Source organism: Gambusia affinis, linkage group LG10 (genome assembly GCF_019740435.1).
Source record: "Gambusia affinis linkage group LG10, SWU_Gaff_1.0, whole genome shotgun sequence".
Taxonomy (NCBI): domain Eukaryota; kingdom Metazoa; phylum Chordata; class Actinopteri; order Cyprinodontiformes; family Poeciliidae; genus Gambusia; species Gambusia affinis.
Window position 1 is genome coordinate 12,434,406 of NC_057877.1, and position 16,882 is coordinate 12,451,287.

Below are 16,882 nucleotides of genomic sequence, written 5' to 3' on the forward strand. Positions count from 1 at the left end.
AAAAAATTACACAGTTATTAAGAAAACACCATACATGAGTGTACTTTGAACATGTTATATTTTCAGACGTTAAACAGTAGCTCTGAACCTACCAACAGTGTGAGAAGTAGAAGAAGTTAGGAAGCCTATGGTAACTTCATGGGAGCTGCAGAGATCTGCTGTTCGGGGTGAAAGAAGGGAAAACTATAACTCAACCACACAGCAAATCTTTGTTGAAAAGTCACAAATCACAAACGTTGAAACAGCCTTTAGAAATGTATTTTGAAGTTTGCCACAAGCCATGAAAAAAACAAAACAAAATACGTGTGAGAAGATGTTCTGGTCATATGAGACCAAAATGTTGCTTTCTGGCAAAATACCTACATCACCATGAAGACACCAGCTCTACAGTGAAACATGTTGGTGGCAGCATCAGGCGGTGGTGATTTTTCTTTTTCAGCAGGAGAAGAAAACTGCGTGGCGCTTATTACTGGGCAATCCTGTTAGGTGCTGCAGAAGTGTTGAGGCTGGGGAAAAGCTTCACATTCCAGCAGAATAATAACATTTGAACATATAGTCAGAGCTCTGCAACTTCAATTCATCAGAGCTAAATTGAAGTTGCCTTTGAGTGTAAAATGGCCCAGTTAAACTTCAGATCTAAATCTAACTGGGAATCTGTGTCCAAGGTATTCTACAAAAGAGCTGTAGGAATACATAATTAGGAATAATTTGGGAGTGAAGGAAAAGAAAGTGAGCAAAACTACTACAAAATGTTTGAGCACTCTGATTCAAATTTGTTCATGTAATATTGCAACAATCCGTACTAGTCAGCTAAATTGAAAGAGATTGTTATAGGATTATTTCATATTCTGACTACATTTAATCAAGGCAAATATACCGTGGATGTCTTTATGTCTTGAATATGTAATGTCTCTGTGATAAATGCAGAAGCATATATTTTTTGTTTTTGTTATTATTTAGTAAGAAATCAAAGAGAATATTTTTTTTTTTTTTTTTTTGTGGTTGAGACAGGTATGATCAAATTTTAATTTCTGTTTTGGGTGTTAAACACTGTCTGGATCTGAACAGAACATCTTCAAAGGCGTGCCATGCAGAATTCTTGCTAAGCAGCCATCCCCATTCTTTTGCTTAAGGATTTCCCCTATCTGAAATTAGTTACAGTGAAAATAAGATGTGGCAGACGAGAACAGATTTAGCTTCTCTGCTCACACTGCCAGAGCTCTTGTCTGTTGTACTTGACCCTCATCATGAGGTGCAAGGTGAACACTGACAGGGCCATGTTCAATCAGCCACCCGGTGACCTAAAAAGAAAATAAGAAAAGCGACCTCTTTCTTTCCGGTTTCCATTCAAATTGCAACGTGGTTTCCTGCCAAGTGATAACCTTTACATTATCTGCAAACTGGAGGGTCAGAGTGGGAGGCAGCATTCTTAAGCTCCTTAGACACATCCCTTTCTTGGAAAATGCATTCAATACCGTAAAGACTGACTGAACTACATATTTTTAACAAACTGTCAAACATGAGTTTACATTAAGTGGGAAATGATGAAAATGCAGTGTCATGTTGTCTGGCAGAGCTAATTTCTCCATTAAAAGTGTTTTTTTTTAATCATTGTGTTTTTCTCTCACCAATATTTTTTTTGTTTAACTTTTCTTGTAAGAACAAAATAGCAAATCTGATTCTATTAAAATTATTCAATAAAAATCAAAATGTGTGTCCAGCAATTAAAACTTACATTTAAATATTTTTGCAAGTCAACTCAGAGAATATTTCTAATTTTTATAATTAAAGAAAACACACCTTTTTGAAACCAGAAAACTCCGCGAGTGCTTTTTATTTTGAATGAGTCGCAAACCTCCTCCTAAAACTACTCTGGCATTTTTTGGATTTTTGGAAACTTATTATGTTGCAAGAGTAGCCTCAACAGTACATTTGTGCATAAGAAACGACAGACATAAAAGGGAAATCTGAAAATACAAGCAGGGTGGTAAACACTGTTTGGCGCAATGCTGGTTTTAGAGTCTTAACAGCTGCTGTGAGGGAGAACCTCTTATGAAGCTTCTTTATGCACTTGTGATGCAGCAGTCTGTCACTGAAGAAGCTCAGTTTTCTGGCATTTGGCGAATAGAAATAATTTTGGTTTTTCTAACTAACTTTTTGATTTTATTTGGTCTATGTAAACACCTGATTTCAACTACATTTAGCAATGTTATTAACTTGGATATATATATTTTTTTCATCTTAGGCTGCACCTGAGTGCTTCCTGCATGTGATGTTGTAATGTACATACTAGGCATATTTTGGGTAACCTCAGCTTGCACTATGTCGGAACAGAAATTTTAGCTGATTTTGTTATGGTAGAAACTGCCGTGCTGTCCCAGACATCTTTCCTCCCAGTGGACTGAAACCAATGCCACTTTTGGAAAGATGTTAGGAAGTGACTAACAAGAAGTTAGTCACTTCCTGGTGCTTGCAGCCCACACTTCTGGCTGATGAAAGAGAAGCCACATGAATAAACACCATAGTTTACTTCCCTGCTTTAGAGCTTATCAGCAGTACAATAACTTACTGGCATCAATTCATAAGGTCAGTTAGGTCAGAGAGAAAATTCCCAATTTAAAAGTAAAAAGCCTGTATTTGCTTCAGAATTTGTTCTGAAAATTATGTTAACATCCATTAACCTAGACGTAGATACTCTTACTTGGTAATTAATTTTTTACAGTACCATTAGAAATGCTTTTATTAAGATTCTACAAATACAGCATAAGATTTATGGAAGGAAGTTTTGATATAGAAACTCACTTCAGATATGGAAACTATTTCAAAAGGCTGCACACAATTAAAAATAGCACACATAAGTGTATCTGCCTAAACATCGTAAATTTATGTTATCAGTTATGTCCATCGCACTATGTAACAAACAACAGATGTGCTGCATTCCTGGCTTAATTGTAAAGAAAGTGTTCTGTGTTTGGTCAGGAATAAAACAACATGTGGGGAAAGCATTAGGAATGAGTTAGCTACAATTCACAAATATCAAGCGTAATGACTATTCTTTTCTCTCATCATTACAAGTATGACATTTTAACATATAATTATATACAGCATTTCGTGCGCAATTTTGTCCTGTTTTGTACATGTTTTTAACAATTAATGTGCATTTTAGCTGTGTTTAATTAATACAATTTTAATTTTACAGCTGTTAACTGCTGTTGTTGTGTTCAGTGTTATTAGTTAAATTTTATTTAATTTATACAGACAGAAGAAGCTGAACTAGATTTTTTCTCGTTATGTTTTAATATTTGATGCAATGTAACATTTCAGTTGCTAATTATAGTCTTTGAATGTGAAATATGTATGTGTATTTGTCTTTTCTAAAAATATTTACTCGTTGCTATTTATATTAAAGATATATGATTATTGATGTAAAATTATGTTAAATCACACTGTACAATCACAGCTAGCTCACCCCTTTTTCTGTTGCCGTCTGTAACTGTGGGTCAGAAGATGCTGGACTGATGTTAACCACCAATTTAATTTTTTTCTCTTCTTAACATAAATATAGTAAGCCTGATGTGTGACGTCAACTATTCTATTTATTCTATTCTATTTATTTATTATATTTCAAGCGTTTTACTTTTTTCTTGAAAAATTAAATATTACACAGGACTAATAAAATTAAGGATATTTAATACAGAAATAGATCCATATGTCCATTTGTTATATCCAGTACTTGAGTGCACCCTTGCGTTAATGCATTAATAATCCAAATCAAGAACCAGTGAGTGAAACTAAGCATGCTTTTCATTGCAGTAAAAAAAAAAAAAAAAAAAAAAAAAATCTTCTACCCAATGTTGCTTTTATCATCGATTTAAACGCGTTTAGTTTTGTCATTGGCTTACCCTTTGACACCAACCAATCAGCACAATATGCGATGATTCGCGTAGTCCTGACGTCATATCCGATTTAAGCGCAGGCGCGCGGAATGTTATGATTGTCGAAAATAAACCGTCAGTATTTTTACTTTGGCAATTAAAACAAAAAGTTTATGGCTTTTTGGATAGGAAAGAAAGAATACATGTGACGTCAGGAGAAACACAGGTAAAGAAACTTGAGCTTAATCTATGTCCGTACTAAAAAATTCAGTCCCGTGTTCGGTAAAAGTTCAAGGAGTAACTAGTTTACCTTTAACAAGCTAACATTGATAGTAACATTGAGCTATGCTTGCATTATAAAGCTACGGTTTTCTCGGGTTCTTTCTCGCTATTCAAAGTTTTAAATAGCTTGATGTTAACAACACTTTGTCCCTCAGAAGAGTACTTACTGGTGAATATGAATGGGAGTCACTTTTAGTGACTCCATCCCTCAGAGAGGGCCCTAAAATCCCCGACCTTTTTTCTGCCAGGGTTGACCAACACCGGCGGATTTACTTTCATCATGTCCCAGACCAACACATCTTTGCTGGATGAGGTGGTGCAGTGGAGTCAGGAAACCTGTCGCCAGAAGCTCAAGTCTGTCCTGCCTAAACTTACAATATCCTTCCACACCGCATGTAATGATTCACATTCTTATCCAAATAGGAATGTTGTGAAACGCTTTATGAGTCAGACGTACACACACTTTCGTGACAGGATTCGGCTTGTGTAACTCTCTCTTTACCGTAATTCATGAACGGTTCAACGTATTAGAAAAATTCCAATGTATATGATAAATTTAATAAAAACTGCCACATTTTATATAGATGAGTAATTTATTAAATACACAATTTGCAAATATGTAACTCACACATAAACCTCAATTAATTTTAAGTTATTAACTATTTCAGTATTTAATTATCAAATTCATATTTCCTGTGCTACAGTCATCACGACTGTTAGGGTGTCAAATGCACCCTAACATTTGTTAACCTGGACAGCAGTTGAACTACAGACAGTGTTTGTCTAATCAACTGAGTAATGTTGACCTTTAAAATAAATTCACAATACACTGCAACACCACACAGTGAGATTATAATATATTCTTTCAACACATGAATTTATATTTTAAATAATGATTTCCACATTTAATTGTCTATCTATTTCACAAATGATTGGCATCAGCTTTTTCTATAGACTAATGCTATGGCTTTTGATCATTTTAACATTTATACTATTTTTAACTTTAGTGATTTTTTTCAATATGTGCATTTCCAACATTATTTAAATTTATACATATATAAGTATATTTTATATTTTTTTACTAGAATGGTGACACTTTTGACACATAATAGAATTGTGATATTAAAACAAAATGCAATCAAGAGCTTTTCTTGACTGTTTCTACTCTTTGCATTATGAGGCAGCTACCTGGAACGATCGCCTACGTGAGTAATTATTCTCCTTATTAATTATTAAACATCTCTGTGTATTTATTTTCTTAGCAATCCTCCCGTGAACCATCTCTAACGTAAAATTTCTCACAGGTATACTGAAGATAATTACAGAGATGTTCTTGCCACACATTGGTTTGTCAGAGCTGGAAGAAGAGTGTTTTTCCAAGATCCTACCCAAGGTGAATGGAAAATTAGTTTATGTTGTGGGTTTTTATTTCAAAAGGGAGAAAAAGTATTCCATATTATTTCCTTGCGGTATTAAGACTGTATTGTGGGTACTTGTTGACGTCTGATTTACCAATTTATTAACAAGTCTTCTGAAAAAGTGTAACAATTTGTCTCCTTTTGTCTTACACAAATGTGTGCAGGCAGTAGCAATGTTCGACAACATGATGAAAGAAATTATGAATCAAGTTGGCGAGCTTTCGAGTCAAAACACTGAACTGTGTACTTTTCTAAGGAACATTCTACGGGTAAGCATACAAAGTGAGATTAGAAAGAGTATTAGATCCTCATGAAAAGTCTTTCTGACCTTCAGGATCTGGCCTACAGATTCCAACTCATTTTGAAGAAGAGATTATTAAGTGGTTCCAAATTAAACGTCAAAGATTAAATCGCTAATCTGGATGAATTTTTATATATATTTTAATTAGTCCCAGAAAAATCTATCAAAGTACGTAATGCATTTAATGTTCAAAATTGGCAGAAGTTCTTAGTTTTAATGCATTTACAGAATGCATGTTCAGCTCATGGCAAAATTTGTATTTGGTTCTAATCTTTGGCCAGTTATTTGGTTCTTCTCTTATTACTAACTTTTCATCTAGCTCACTCTTGACTAAGATTTTGTCTCTTTCAGGCAATGGTGCAGTTAATCGATGCACTTTCCATTTGTGTGCGCCATGTTGCCTCATTTGAAGAAGGTCTTTGTTTGGATGCTATCCGTTCGCTACCGACGTGCATCCTTAAAGTCCTGAGAGAAACATTTCAACACTGCAAGGTTTGTTTTTTAGTTTGGATCTCATGAAAAAAAAATTAAACAGAGTGTATTTTCTAACTTCCGGGAAAGAATTAAGGAAAGCCTTCTCTCCATAATTTGCAAGTAATGAAGCCAAAACCAACAGCAGTATAGATTGAGCTTCCATTCCAACATTCCAACGTTAATTCCTCTTCCTGCAGTTAATGTTGGGAAGGAGGTAAAAGTAGGGAAGTTTAAACTTTTATACTCTGAGCTTGAATGAGACAAATCAATCTAGCTTACTTATAGCAAACTTATACCCTCTGACTCAATTTCTGTGAGTTGAAAGGTATCTAAATGTGTTTACCTTTATTACATGTTTAGTGCATATTTTTATTACTTTTGGTAACTGTTTTTATTTTCTTCAAATAAGTAACTAGTATAAAAATGAATTCAACACCATGCTGTCTGTGTTTCTGTCCACAGGATAGTGAGATACTTTATTGTGGCCGTCTGTCTCTGGTGGCCGATCTGCTGCAAGGACTCTTCAAGGAGGCATATTCCCTGCAAAAGAGTCTGCTGGAGGTCCTGGATAGGATTTCTCTGGACAGTAGCGCCTCAGATGAGGAGGTTTCTGACATTGTTACAGGTGTGTCTACGTGTGTGTATGGGCGTATGCATCCTTCTGTCTTTCATTGCAACATTGGTCACTGTGAAATTGTTGACTTTATTTTATCAAGGTATTTTTTATGCAGTTTGAAACTCACTTGTCAATGTTTTACAGTGATTCACAGCCTTCTCGATATTTGCTCCATTATCTCTAACCTTGACATTGCACTGCATGCAAACACGTGGAAGTTCCTCATTAAGTAAGTCCTTTTTTGTTCTTTTATTCTGTAAGCATGTTTTGTTGAGCTATATTGAGCTTTTTTTTTCTTTACATTGTGTCCCATTACAGATACGTTTTTTTTTTCCATTGGGATTGGTTGTGATATACCAACACAATTTATATTCATAAAGTGTAAGGAAAGGAATGTACTTACAGTTTCAAGTCTTCTATGGAGGTTGACATTTTTACCCACTCTTCTTTGCAAAACAGGAGCTCAGTTTTTAAGTCTTGCCACAGATTGTCGGTTGGGTTTTGGTCAGATCTCTGGTTGGGCCATTTTAGTACATGAATATGTTTTGAATCACATCGAATCACTGGGCTGTATGTTTAGGGTTGTTGTCCCGCTGGAAGGTTAGCAGCTGATCCAGTTACAACTCTGCAGCATTTCACTGGTTTCTTCTTGTTGCTCTGTTAAGGGTTAGATTTGTGGCGTCTTCTATTAACAGAGAAATCCCCACCACACATTTTATTTTAATTGTTAAATAATTTGAAAACCATTTACCGCTTTTGCTTGACTTCAAATGTGTCTTCCACTTTGTACTGCTCTATCAACTAAAATCCCAATAAAAGTGTGTGGTTTGTGGTTATATTGGGACAAAATGTGCAAATATTTAAGCATCATAGATATTTTTGCAGGATAATGGAGCTAACTTAAGCTAACAGTTTTCGACATATGTCATAGTTATATGTTTGAAATTATTTTGTTCAGACAGAGCCTGAAGTACCAGTCGTTGGTGGAGGAACAGCTGCACCATGGCGATATCGTCAACAGCTTGTCTGACAACTTGTTGGCTTCCTTACAGAGCTGTGTGGAGATGGCTGAACAGATAAAGCTGGCAGGTTTGCAGGTTAGAAAGATCTAATTAAATATTTTAAAGTACCACAAACCTCTGGCTTATTAATGTACTTTGGACCTGTTGCAGGAAACTGTTCAAAGTCCGGAATACAAGCTTTTCCAGAAAACTGCAAAGATGTGCAGATTCTTCGCTAACACTTTGGTTCATTACATAAAGGTACTGAAACCTTTTTTGTAACATTTTGTAACGTGTTGCTGTCTTGATTTTAGGTATTACCAACTTTTCTCTCAATCTTCTTCTCATAACAGGAATTTAAATATTTTCTGACAAAAAAATCCAGCTGCTTTCTCCAACTCTACCTCCAGATATTCAGGTACAAATGTTAGCTTAAAAAGTGAGATTTAACTTTTAAAGATTTATTCTGTGATTCCAGGCATACTTCTGATTATGATGAACTTGGTGTCTTTCAGTAAGTTTCCTCCAAGTTTGAGTGCTCCGTCGCTGCCCACAGCTCTGGCTGGGGAGCTTAGTGCATCAGCTCTGGTTCCTATGGATGCTTTCCTGCTTCAGCTGTTGCCTTTGAGGCCCTTTGCTGAAGTTGTGCTGCAGCCAGACTTGTGTGAGTTTACGTTTTAAAAAGTGTCCATTGAATTCCTTACAAAATTAAATTTGTATTTGTATTAAATTTCTCATTACTGGTGAGACGTGATCTTTTTTCCTTCTAAAATTAATAGCCTGTTCCTCTGTTTTCTCTACATTTAGCAGATAAATACTGTAAATTACTGACCTTCCTTCTGTAGGCCATTTCATTTTTCTGATAAAGATGACATTTTAGAAGGTAAAAAACTGCTACAGTGGTCAAGTCCTGAAGAAACTGCAACTAAGTTGTTTCAAAGCCAAAACAGCAGACATCGGTTATGAGCTACTTTTTCAATAAAACGTTGTTTCTGAGGTGGAAACCGTTATTTTCCATCTCAGAAAACTCCGACCGGACTGGATAGACTGCTTATTGTTTGTGGTCTGTATTTGCTATGAATCCAAAACAAAGAGATATTAACATTTTCACAACTTTCCGCCTGCAGCGTTGAGCTCTGAGCATGAGCTTCCACATTTACTCATGCTGGTGAATATTTTGGGACAGCTGCTCAGCCAACCACAGGAAGTGATGGAGCTCTGGTACTCTGGAAGTCAGTTTCCAGAAGACACACCGAGGTGATCAGGATTTCTTCAGTGGTTTTGTTTTTAGAATACTCTAAGGATCCCTGATAATTAGTGTTTTTATTTCAGTTTTGCCATATTATCTTAAAGTCTACTCTAATGTATGCCAGCAGTCATTCTATTATTTTGTTGTGTTTTCTCAGATTGTATTATATGTATATTTAATCTTTCAAACTGAGAATAAAGTCTTTGTCAGTACAGTGAGCTTGTATAAAACAGATGATTCATTATCAGGTTAAAGTAAAGCAGGTTTAAGTTGGCTGAGTATCAAAACATTGTCCTTTGTTCTTTCTCCCTTTTCTAGGCTTCCTCTCTACCAGGCTATCTTTATTAGCTTCCGACAATGCTACACTGAACGTAAAGTACCAGTTCGGTTGCCAGGGGTGATGCTGAAGGGTCAGGCCCAGGTCGAAGTCACTCTGCACCAACACATCTGTGTACAGCTCTGTGCCAGTGTGGCTGTGCTCCCTCCAGTCTTCTTTCCTGTACTAGTAAGGCCTGCACGCTCAACCACTTGTTAACTTGTATCCACAAGTTAACAATTATGAATATAATTAAAACATTTATTGCACCAATGAGCCACAACTCAGACCGGACTGGAAAAACTAACATCGGTATGTCAATGAAGCTTGAAAATTAAACTTCCTTATCATATTAGCAACAGCCACCATAATTTCTGAAATTCTGAAATGTGTGGCCTAGAACCTCCAGATCCGACCCACAGAGAATTATTGACTTAATCAAAATACCCATGTTCTATGTAGGATTTAAGAGAGTCCAATCCTTACTTTTTGCATTGTACAACTTTGAATTCAGTTTGAATGTCCTGTTAATAACATGTCATCAAAAAGTGGAACCAAATTATCATTTATTTGATCTAAAAAAGGTGCAAAAAATATTCTTAATTTTTTTTTTTTAAATTGTGACAAGTTTTATTTATTGGAAAAGTCTTTAAATCATATAAGGGGGAAACACAAAATAAGTATTTTACTGCTGGAGGAAAGTACATTTGAGCTTAAATTTTGACTTGCACAAACTGTCTAATTGTAAGGATTCTGGTTCTGAAATGGAGTCTTGGGTTGAGGTTAGTTTCCAACCAAATATTTAGTTTGGCAATCAAAAAACTGCCTTTGTTTTCATGTGGGTGTTCCCCTCATTCAAGATAAGCTACTCTTTCACTTTCATTCTGATATGTCTGTTAAATATTTTTGTTTTTTTTAATTGTCTTCCTGTGGTGCTTTGTGGTTTTTGGTTCTTGCTGATCTGATTTCCCTTGTTATTCTATTAGGAGCGTTGTTTGATGGATGCTGTGCTGCAGGCTGATACTCCAACAGCTTTGTTGGCAGTAGATGTGTGGTGCTTTACAGCACGGTTAGTGCAACGAATACGCCTTTTATTTTAAATCAAAGTTCTGAAAATTACACTTAAATTGAGGAGTCCGCTTTTTCTACTCATTACAACTAAATAATGAGTAGTTAAACTCTTTGCAGATTGAAAATAGTTTTTATTTGACCCATTTACCAACAGAATATTATTTCAGAATCCTTCTTTTGCAGGCTTGAACTGTGAACTCAAAGTGATGAAAGATACAAAGACAGTATCTTATAATAATTGTTATAGCACCTACACATACCAGGAGAGTCACAAGAGGCTGCATTAATACATTTCCAGGACTTTGCTAAAGTTTTATTTTTCAGCTTAATTTGCAAAGACGTAAATGCATATCCCTCACCATTTGTTTGTTTAACTTGTTTAACTTTGTCTGCAAGTAAGCATTTTTAACATTAGTGACTGTTTAATTGAACTTATTCTTTCAGATATGGAACAGCAGAACTTTGCCTGCATCATGTCCTGCTTATTGCTCAGCTGGTGGGTAAAACTAGAACACATTTACTGTGTTGACACAAGTATTGAAACGCTTGCCTATACTCACACCTGATCTTTAATACTTTCAAGTACCATGTTCCTGGTAACCATCTAAACCACGCTCATCAAGTAGAGCAGCATGATATGACCCTCTAAAGTTATCTACCGTAGTCCAGTTCTGGTTTGCGTGACACTTATCACAAACCGGATATCAAGGTTTGCCTGCAGCTGCTTGGACTTGGTGATCCATTCCATGGTCTGTTCTGTGGAAAAATCAGGATTCATTGGAATTTCCTGATGTTTGTAGGTCTGTAGATACTGTCTCCAGACAGTAACTTCACGGATGTTTTTAAGAGACACTGGATTTCATAGACATGTTTTGTGTATGAAAATTAGGAGAACACCTGAATTTGGTGATTTGGAGGTTTAGTTCAGTGTCTATTAAAGGGTAATTCTACTGTCTTTGCTGGATGTGAGCTTTCACTCTCCTAACTCTCCATTATCTCCTGTCTGTTTCTTTTGTCATCCTCTAGGTGAAAGCATGCAATTCTGAGTGCTACCAGTTGTTACACCTGGGATTGCTACTGAGACGTATGGTTTTCCTCATGACCCCAAGCCACCAGGTAAGAGTCATTAAGATCGGAAATGCAAAATGGTTAGGTTATGAGAAAGAACCCTAAGCCGGGGTTGTGGAATTTTTAACTTATTGGTCAGTCCAGCCCTTTGGCTATGTACAAAGAGGAAGATAAATTTTAAGTAGTTTGGAAAACTAGGAAGTTGTTGGACAATCAATAACTTTGAGGATAAAGCTTTGTTTTGATGCTCTGCTGTTTGTCAAAGCATCTAGTATCTCAGGACAGTAAATGAGGTTTACCTGTTGGTTTTACATTGTTTCAATATCCCAGTTGACAGAATTTTGACATTTTAAACAAAGGGAAAAGAAAAGGTCCTAAAAACAAAAATCCCAGGATCATCTCTTCTTGTTGAAGAGATGACATAAATAAATCTCATATTCTGGATTCTTCTTCAAAGCCTCTACCCACCCTGTTTATTATTAGAACCAGTGATCTTAAGAATTATTTTTCCAGTTGGAGTTGGTGGCAGAGTTCTCACCATCAAAGGTGGAAAATCTTCCCGTGTGGCATCACGTCCTCCTCAGAGCTCTTTCTCAGGATGTCCGTCTTCGTGTGGAGACAGAAATCATTGCCCTGATGCAAAGGGTTCTAATGGAGTGGGAGGACGGAGGATACAAACTGGGACAAGTGGACAAAGTGGTGAGGACAGTCTTGAATATTTGAGGTTTACCAGTATTTCAAAACATTTTTGCTTCTGTGCGCCAAAACTGAAATGGAAACAATGGTTGGGCTCAAGAGTGAGATACGCCTGTTTCCGAGATTCAAGATCGCTGACTTAGTCAAACATTTGGTATCCTCTGTGATTGTTTACTTTCGTGCTCTTCCACGGAAATTATTCAGACATCTGTTCTGTTTTAAGTGAGTTAAGGACAGATTCACAATTATCTACTTACATACAACATGAAAAAAAAAAATCACATTTAGTGTCGAACTTTATTTAAAACAATTACTAGTAGATTGTTTACCTCATCTTTGGACAACTGGATTGTTGCCTAGCTGCTGTCATTCAGCTGCTGTTTTCTACCCTGAATGACTTTCAGGGTAGAAAACAATACAGTGGAGCAGGGTGGAAATCTGTGATATTAAAAATTTATGATTTCTTCATACAATGTCTGTGTCGGTTCCAGAACGCAGCGCTGGGGTCGCTCCTCTCTCTGCTTCGAGGGCATCCTTCTCCTGAGGAACAGTGTGCATTTTCTGTATTGAGGATCATTACACAGCTGTGGTCACGAATGAATCCCAGTCAGGTGACAAAAAACACACAAATGTACACACACTAAATTAGTGAAAAAAAATGTAAGAATTATTTCTGTGTAACTTGTCTTAAAACAGTTGCAGACCCACCTTGTGCTCCAGGATACTTTGAAGCTGCTCTTGTCAGCAACAACTGTTATTGTAAAGAACATCAAACTTGAAACCATTTCTCAGGTAACATTATTTTTTTACACATTAAAGGGTGAAAAAGTTCATGATATTTCTGTTGACAGCTCATTGCTATTTTAGGGTCTGTTGTGTCTGGAAGCTGTAGTTTCTCAGAAATGTCCAGATTATTTACTGCTGGCTGCTCTGGGGTTTCTCTCCTCCCTGGGAAAGATCAGTTTTCCTGAAGACTGTCAGGTAAAAAAGTACAGATACATCGTAATTAATTATAATGTCTTCAAAAAGTTAATTTACTTCTGTAACTTTATTAAAAATGTGAAACTTTTTAAGGGCTTAATTAAAACATTACATTATTTCTATTTTAATTTCAATACAATTAAAAAAAGTTTTAAAAACACTTGAGTGTAGGCCCACTGAAACGTACAGTAGTACACATGTTTACCTCATATCCTTATTTACAACGATTTAAGCAAACCTGTTAGTCCTGTTCTTGTCTTATCTAACTATGCAACACCATGTTAAAGACTTAAAACTGTATTTTTAACATATTTTGGTCCCACAGGGCCAGATTCTTCCTAGATTGAGCGGTCTGTTTGGAGCCCTTCTGGCTGACGAGTCTTGGCTGCTACATCAGCACACCCTAGAGGCCTTTTCTTACTTTGCAGGGGTACCACATAAACTTCACTATTGCACATTTTCTCAAATGATCACTTGTGGCCAACTGTTTGGAGATTGACAGAAATCTTGTTTTTTTTTTTTGTTTTTTTTTGGAAACTTCTTCAGCAACTTGCATTAATTGTATGTTGCTCTGTAAAGGGATTAGATGAAAAACAGTTAACTGCAAAGTTATAAAAAACAAAACAAACAGTTGCAGAGTATTTTAGTCCTGCCACAAAGTGACCTGATAACACACTTGCAATGAACTCGGGAAAGTGTTGACAAGGGAAGAGCAGCTGTCGTCATTGGCTTGCATTAGATGTGCTTCACAGGGAGGGATGTTGCTTCCAAACAGATCATAAACAAATAAACCCTTCAAGACAAGGTTCAGCTGCTCTGATCAAAGCTTCAAGGCACTTAAGAGAGTCCTATAAGCGCCAGGATCTTCATCTATAGAGCTTTGGATTGCATGATGTGCAATGTTTCTGGATGCATTGTGAGGTGTAAACATCTGGACTCTAGCCTTGCTCAAAGAGGAGCAAAGAAGCTATTTCTTTCCGAGAAAAACAACAAGGGGAGACTGACTTCTGCATGTAGCAACAAGATCGGAGTTGTTTTACCTGTTGACTTGGACATCTGGAAAAAGGATTTTTCTGGACACTTTGTGTCACATCGACAGTGAAACATCCTAAGTGCATTCTCTCTTTCAGATGAATTGGCTCATTCACAATTTTGTCCAAAAACAGCCATGTTTAAGGAAAGCGACAAAGCTTCCTCCTGGAGCAATGAGTTGGTGAATGATGCACCATTATGTCTCAGGGCAAAGTGATAACTAAGTGGCTAGTATGAAAACAATTACATTTTGAGTGATTGTTTTTCCTATCATTAAGAGTCATGAACTGTTTAATCTAGACCACTACACCATGAAAACAATTTGGCTAAACAACGACACTATAGAGTTTCCTGAAAAGCAAAATCTGTCATTCATTAAACTTTTGGCCATTACTGTAGGTGCTTCATCCTGACTTTAACATATTATCTCCCTGTGGTGTTCAAGAATACAAACCATGAAGAGGTCATTTCCCAGAGTTTGTGTGTGGAAGAAACAAAGACTAAAGTGATCAATTACCTAAGCAAGGTTGGTGATAAACATTCAATTAGAATGTATTGAGATTAAATCTGATTGATCAAAACAGGCTGTCGTGGATATTGTATGTTTTTAATTTATTTTTTGTAGACGGTGAATTTACTGGAAGATGTGGAGTCACGGCTAAAGAGGCTGAAACTGGAGAAAGCGGTGATCGAGCAACACAATAAGAAACTGGAGAGCAAAGAAAGTGGCTCTGACAAACAGGCTGCTGAAACTGAAGCCTTCACAGACTCTGAGGTTAGCAGCATCATTGAGCTCAGATTTATGGCATCTCTCTAAATGTGCACAGTCTTGTAATTGGTGGCAGACTGAGGCAACCTGCTTTTAAACTAAACATAAAACAAAAAATGCCAATCTATTCCTGCCTTGCTTAGTAACTTAAGCAAGTTAAATTTAACTTTGGCAACTTGTGTTGGATTTTTTTTTTTTTGTTGTGATTTAAGTTGATTTTTTTTCTGCATTTCTTACCAAACCTTTTGCCTTTTATGAAGTAGCCTCTGCTACAAATATACCAATTAATGGTTTAGTCAACTATTGGAACATGTGTTTTTCAAGCCAGATTAAATATACACTTTCCTGAAGGAGCTAGCAATGGATAGCGTAACATTATCCACCACTCCTCCTGGACTTTCACTCTGCTTTTAATACCTGCAGAGACTCCCTACTGCTGCTTGAATTAATACCTTCCCACTGCTATGAGGTGCATGAACTGTCAGATTTCACAGAACTCAATCTCAGCTCAGGCCTGTGTCCTGAATCCACTTCTGTTCTCACGATGGTCTCATAACTGCTCAGCTGAACATCCAGCCTTTCATATGATAAAATTTGAAAATGACGGCAGTAGTGGGGTCTAACTCATAGCGATGGGGACTGGTGTAAAGGCATCGACCATTTTAATTGATGCAGGGATAATTAAAGAATTCCTTATTAATTTTAGGAGCAGTCGTCGCGTTAACTGCCATGGCAGCCATGGAACTTGGACTTGACATGAAGTGTAATAGTTCCTACATGAGGATAAAGTCCCACCATAAGCTTTTTTTCTTCCTTCTCATTTTGTCCTTAGGACTTGTTCTTGCATTAATTATTATTTACAGTGTGGTGAGTCGAATGTGCCTTGTTTTATGGTAATATATTTTAGTGTGCCAGCGATGAATTCCTTCCGACAGAGCAGTTTCCTGTCCCACATATGGAGCCTTAAAGTTTTGGCACAGTGTAATAACACCCTAATTACTTAAGCAGAGGTACAATATACGGAATCAATTACAGGTATTGCTGTTCTTAACTAAATAAAATCTAAGCCCTCTGATGGGAACTCTGGTCATTTTTTAAGACCTATGACCCTGCATAAACCCTGCTGTCACATAAAATCAGGCATGGTAAAAGAAGAAAATGTTGGACTGGTATTTTCATGCTTGTTAAAAAAAAGGTAACCAAAAGCTACATTTTATTTCATTAGTCCATACTTCAACAAAATCTCTTAATCTGTAACCAGCTTACATTTACCTGGATTGCTTCCATTATTTTTGCTTTAAGCATGAGAGGGAAATAAATAACAGTGAGTTAACTTTACTGTCCCTGTAATTTCCTCCCTCTTAGCCAAGCCCAAAGAGAGCTCGACAGGAGACGAGTGCAGAGGAGGAGTACGACCGCCACATCCAGACGGCTCAGAACTCTTTAAAAGCCCTTCATGCTCTCGTGGAGAGGAAAGCCAACACGACGGCACCACCTCCAGCATGGCTGAAAGCCAAACTTCAGCAACTGATGACCCTCATAAGAGAAATCACTTCAGTCAGACACACAACCTAGCACTCTTATTTTAAAACCCCTCAAGACTTATTGTACAGTGAATTGGATCTGTGCCAAGTTTTAGTTTATTTTGCTGTGTTTGATGCCGTTTATTAAATCTTTTTAAATACTGAGCATTTGCAATTGATCCTATCAGCCATATTTTTTTTATTATTGGT

The 16,882-nt window shown here is 36.7% G+C and overlaps 1 protein-coding gene across 1 annotated transcript; it reads left to right on the forward strand.

Moving 5' to 3' along the window:
* Positions 1 to 3,942: 3,942 nt before the first annotated feature.
* Positions 3,943 to 16,837, forward strand: lg10h1orf112 (linkage group 10 C1orf112 homolog). Its single transcript, XM_044129152.1, has 25 exons — positions 3,943 to 4,101; positions 4,406 to 4,533; positions 5,323 to 5,362; positions 5,462 to 5,550; positions 5,740 to 5,844; positions 6,228 to 6,368; positions 6,813 to 6,975; positions 7,111 to 7,195; positions 7,925 to 8,063; positions 8,139 to 8,228; positions 8,321 to 8,385; positions 8,483 to 8,631; positions 9,095 to 9,224; positions 9,535 to 9,721; positions 10,519 to 10,601; positions 11,048 to 11,099; positions 11,630 to 11,719; positions 12,185 to 12,370; positions 12,859 to 12,978; positions 13,064 to 13,159; positions 13,235 to 13,348; positions 13,674 to 13,778; positions 14,826 to 14,906; positions 15,006 to 15,155; positions 16,515 to 16,837. Exons 2-25 carry the CDS (start codon positions 4,438 to 4,440, stop codon positions 16,722 to 16,724), a joined length of 2,766 nt encoding a protein of 921 aa, XP_043985087.1. The 5' UTR covers positions 3,943 to 4,101; positions 4,406 to 4,437; the 3' UTR covers positions 16,725 to 16,837.
* Positions 16,838 to 16,882: the final 45 nt, after the last annotated feature.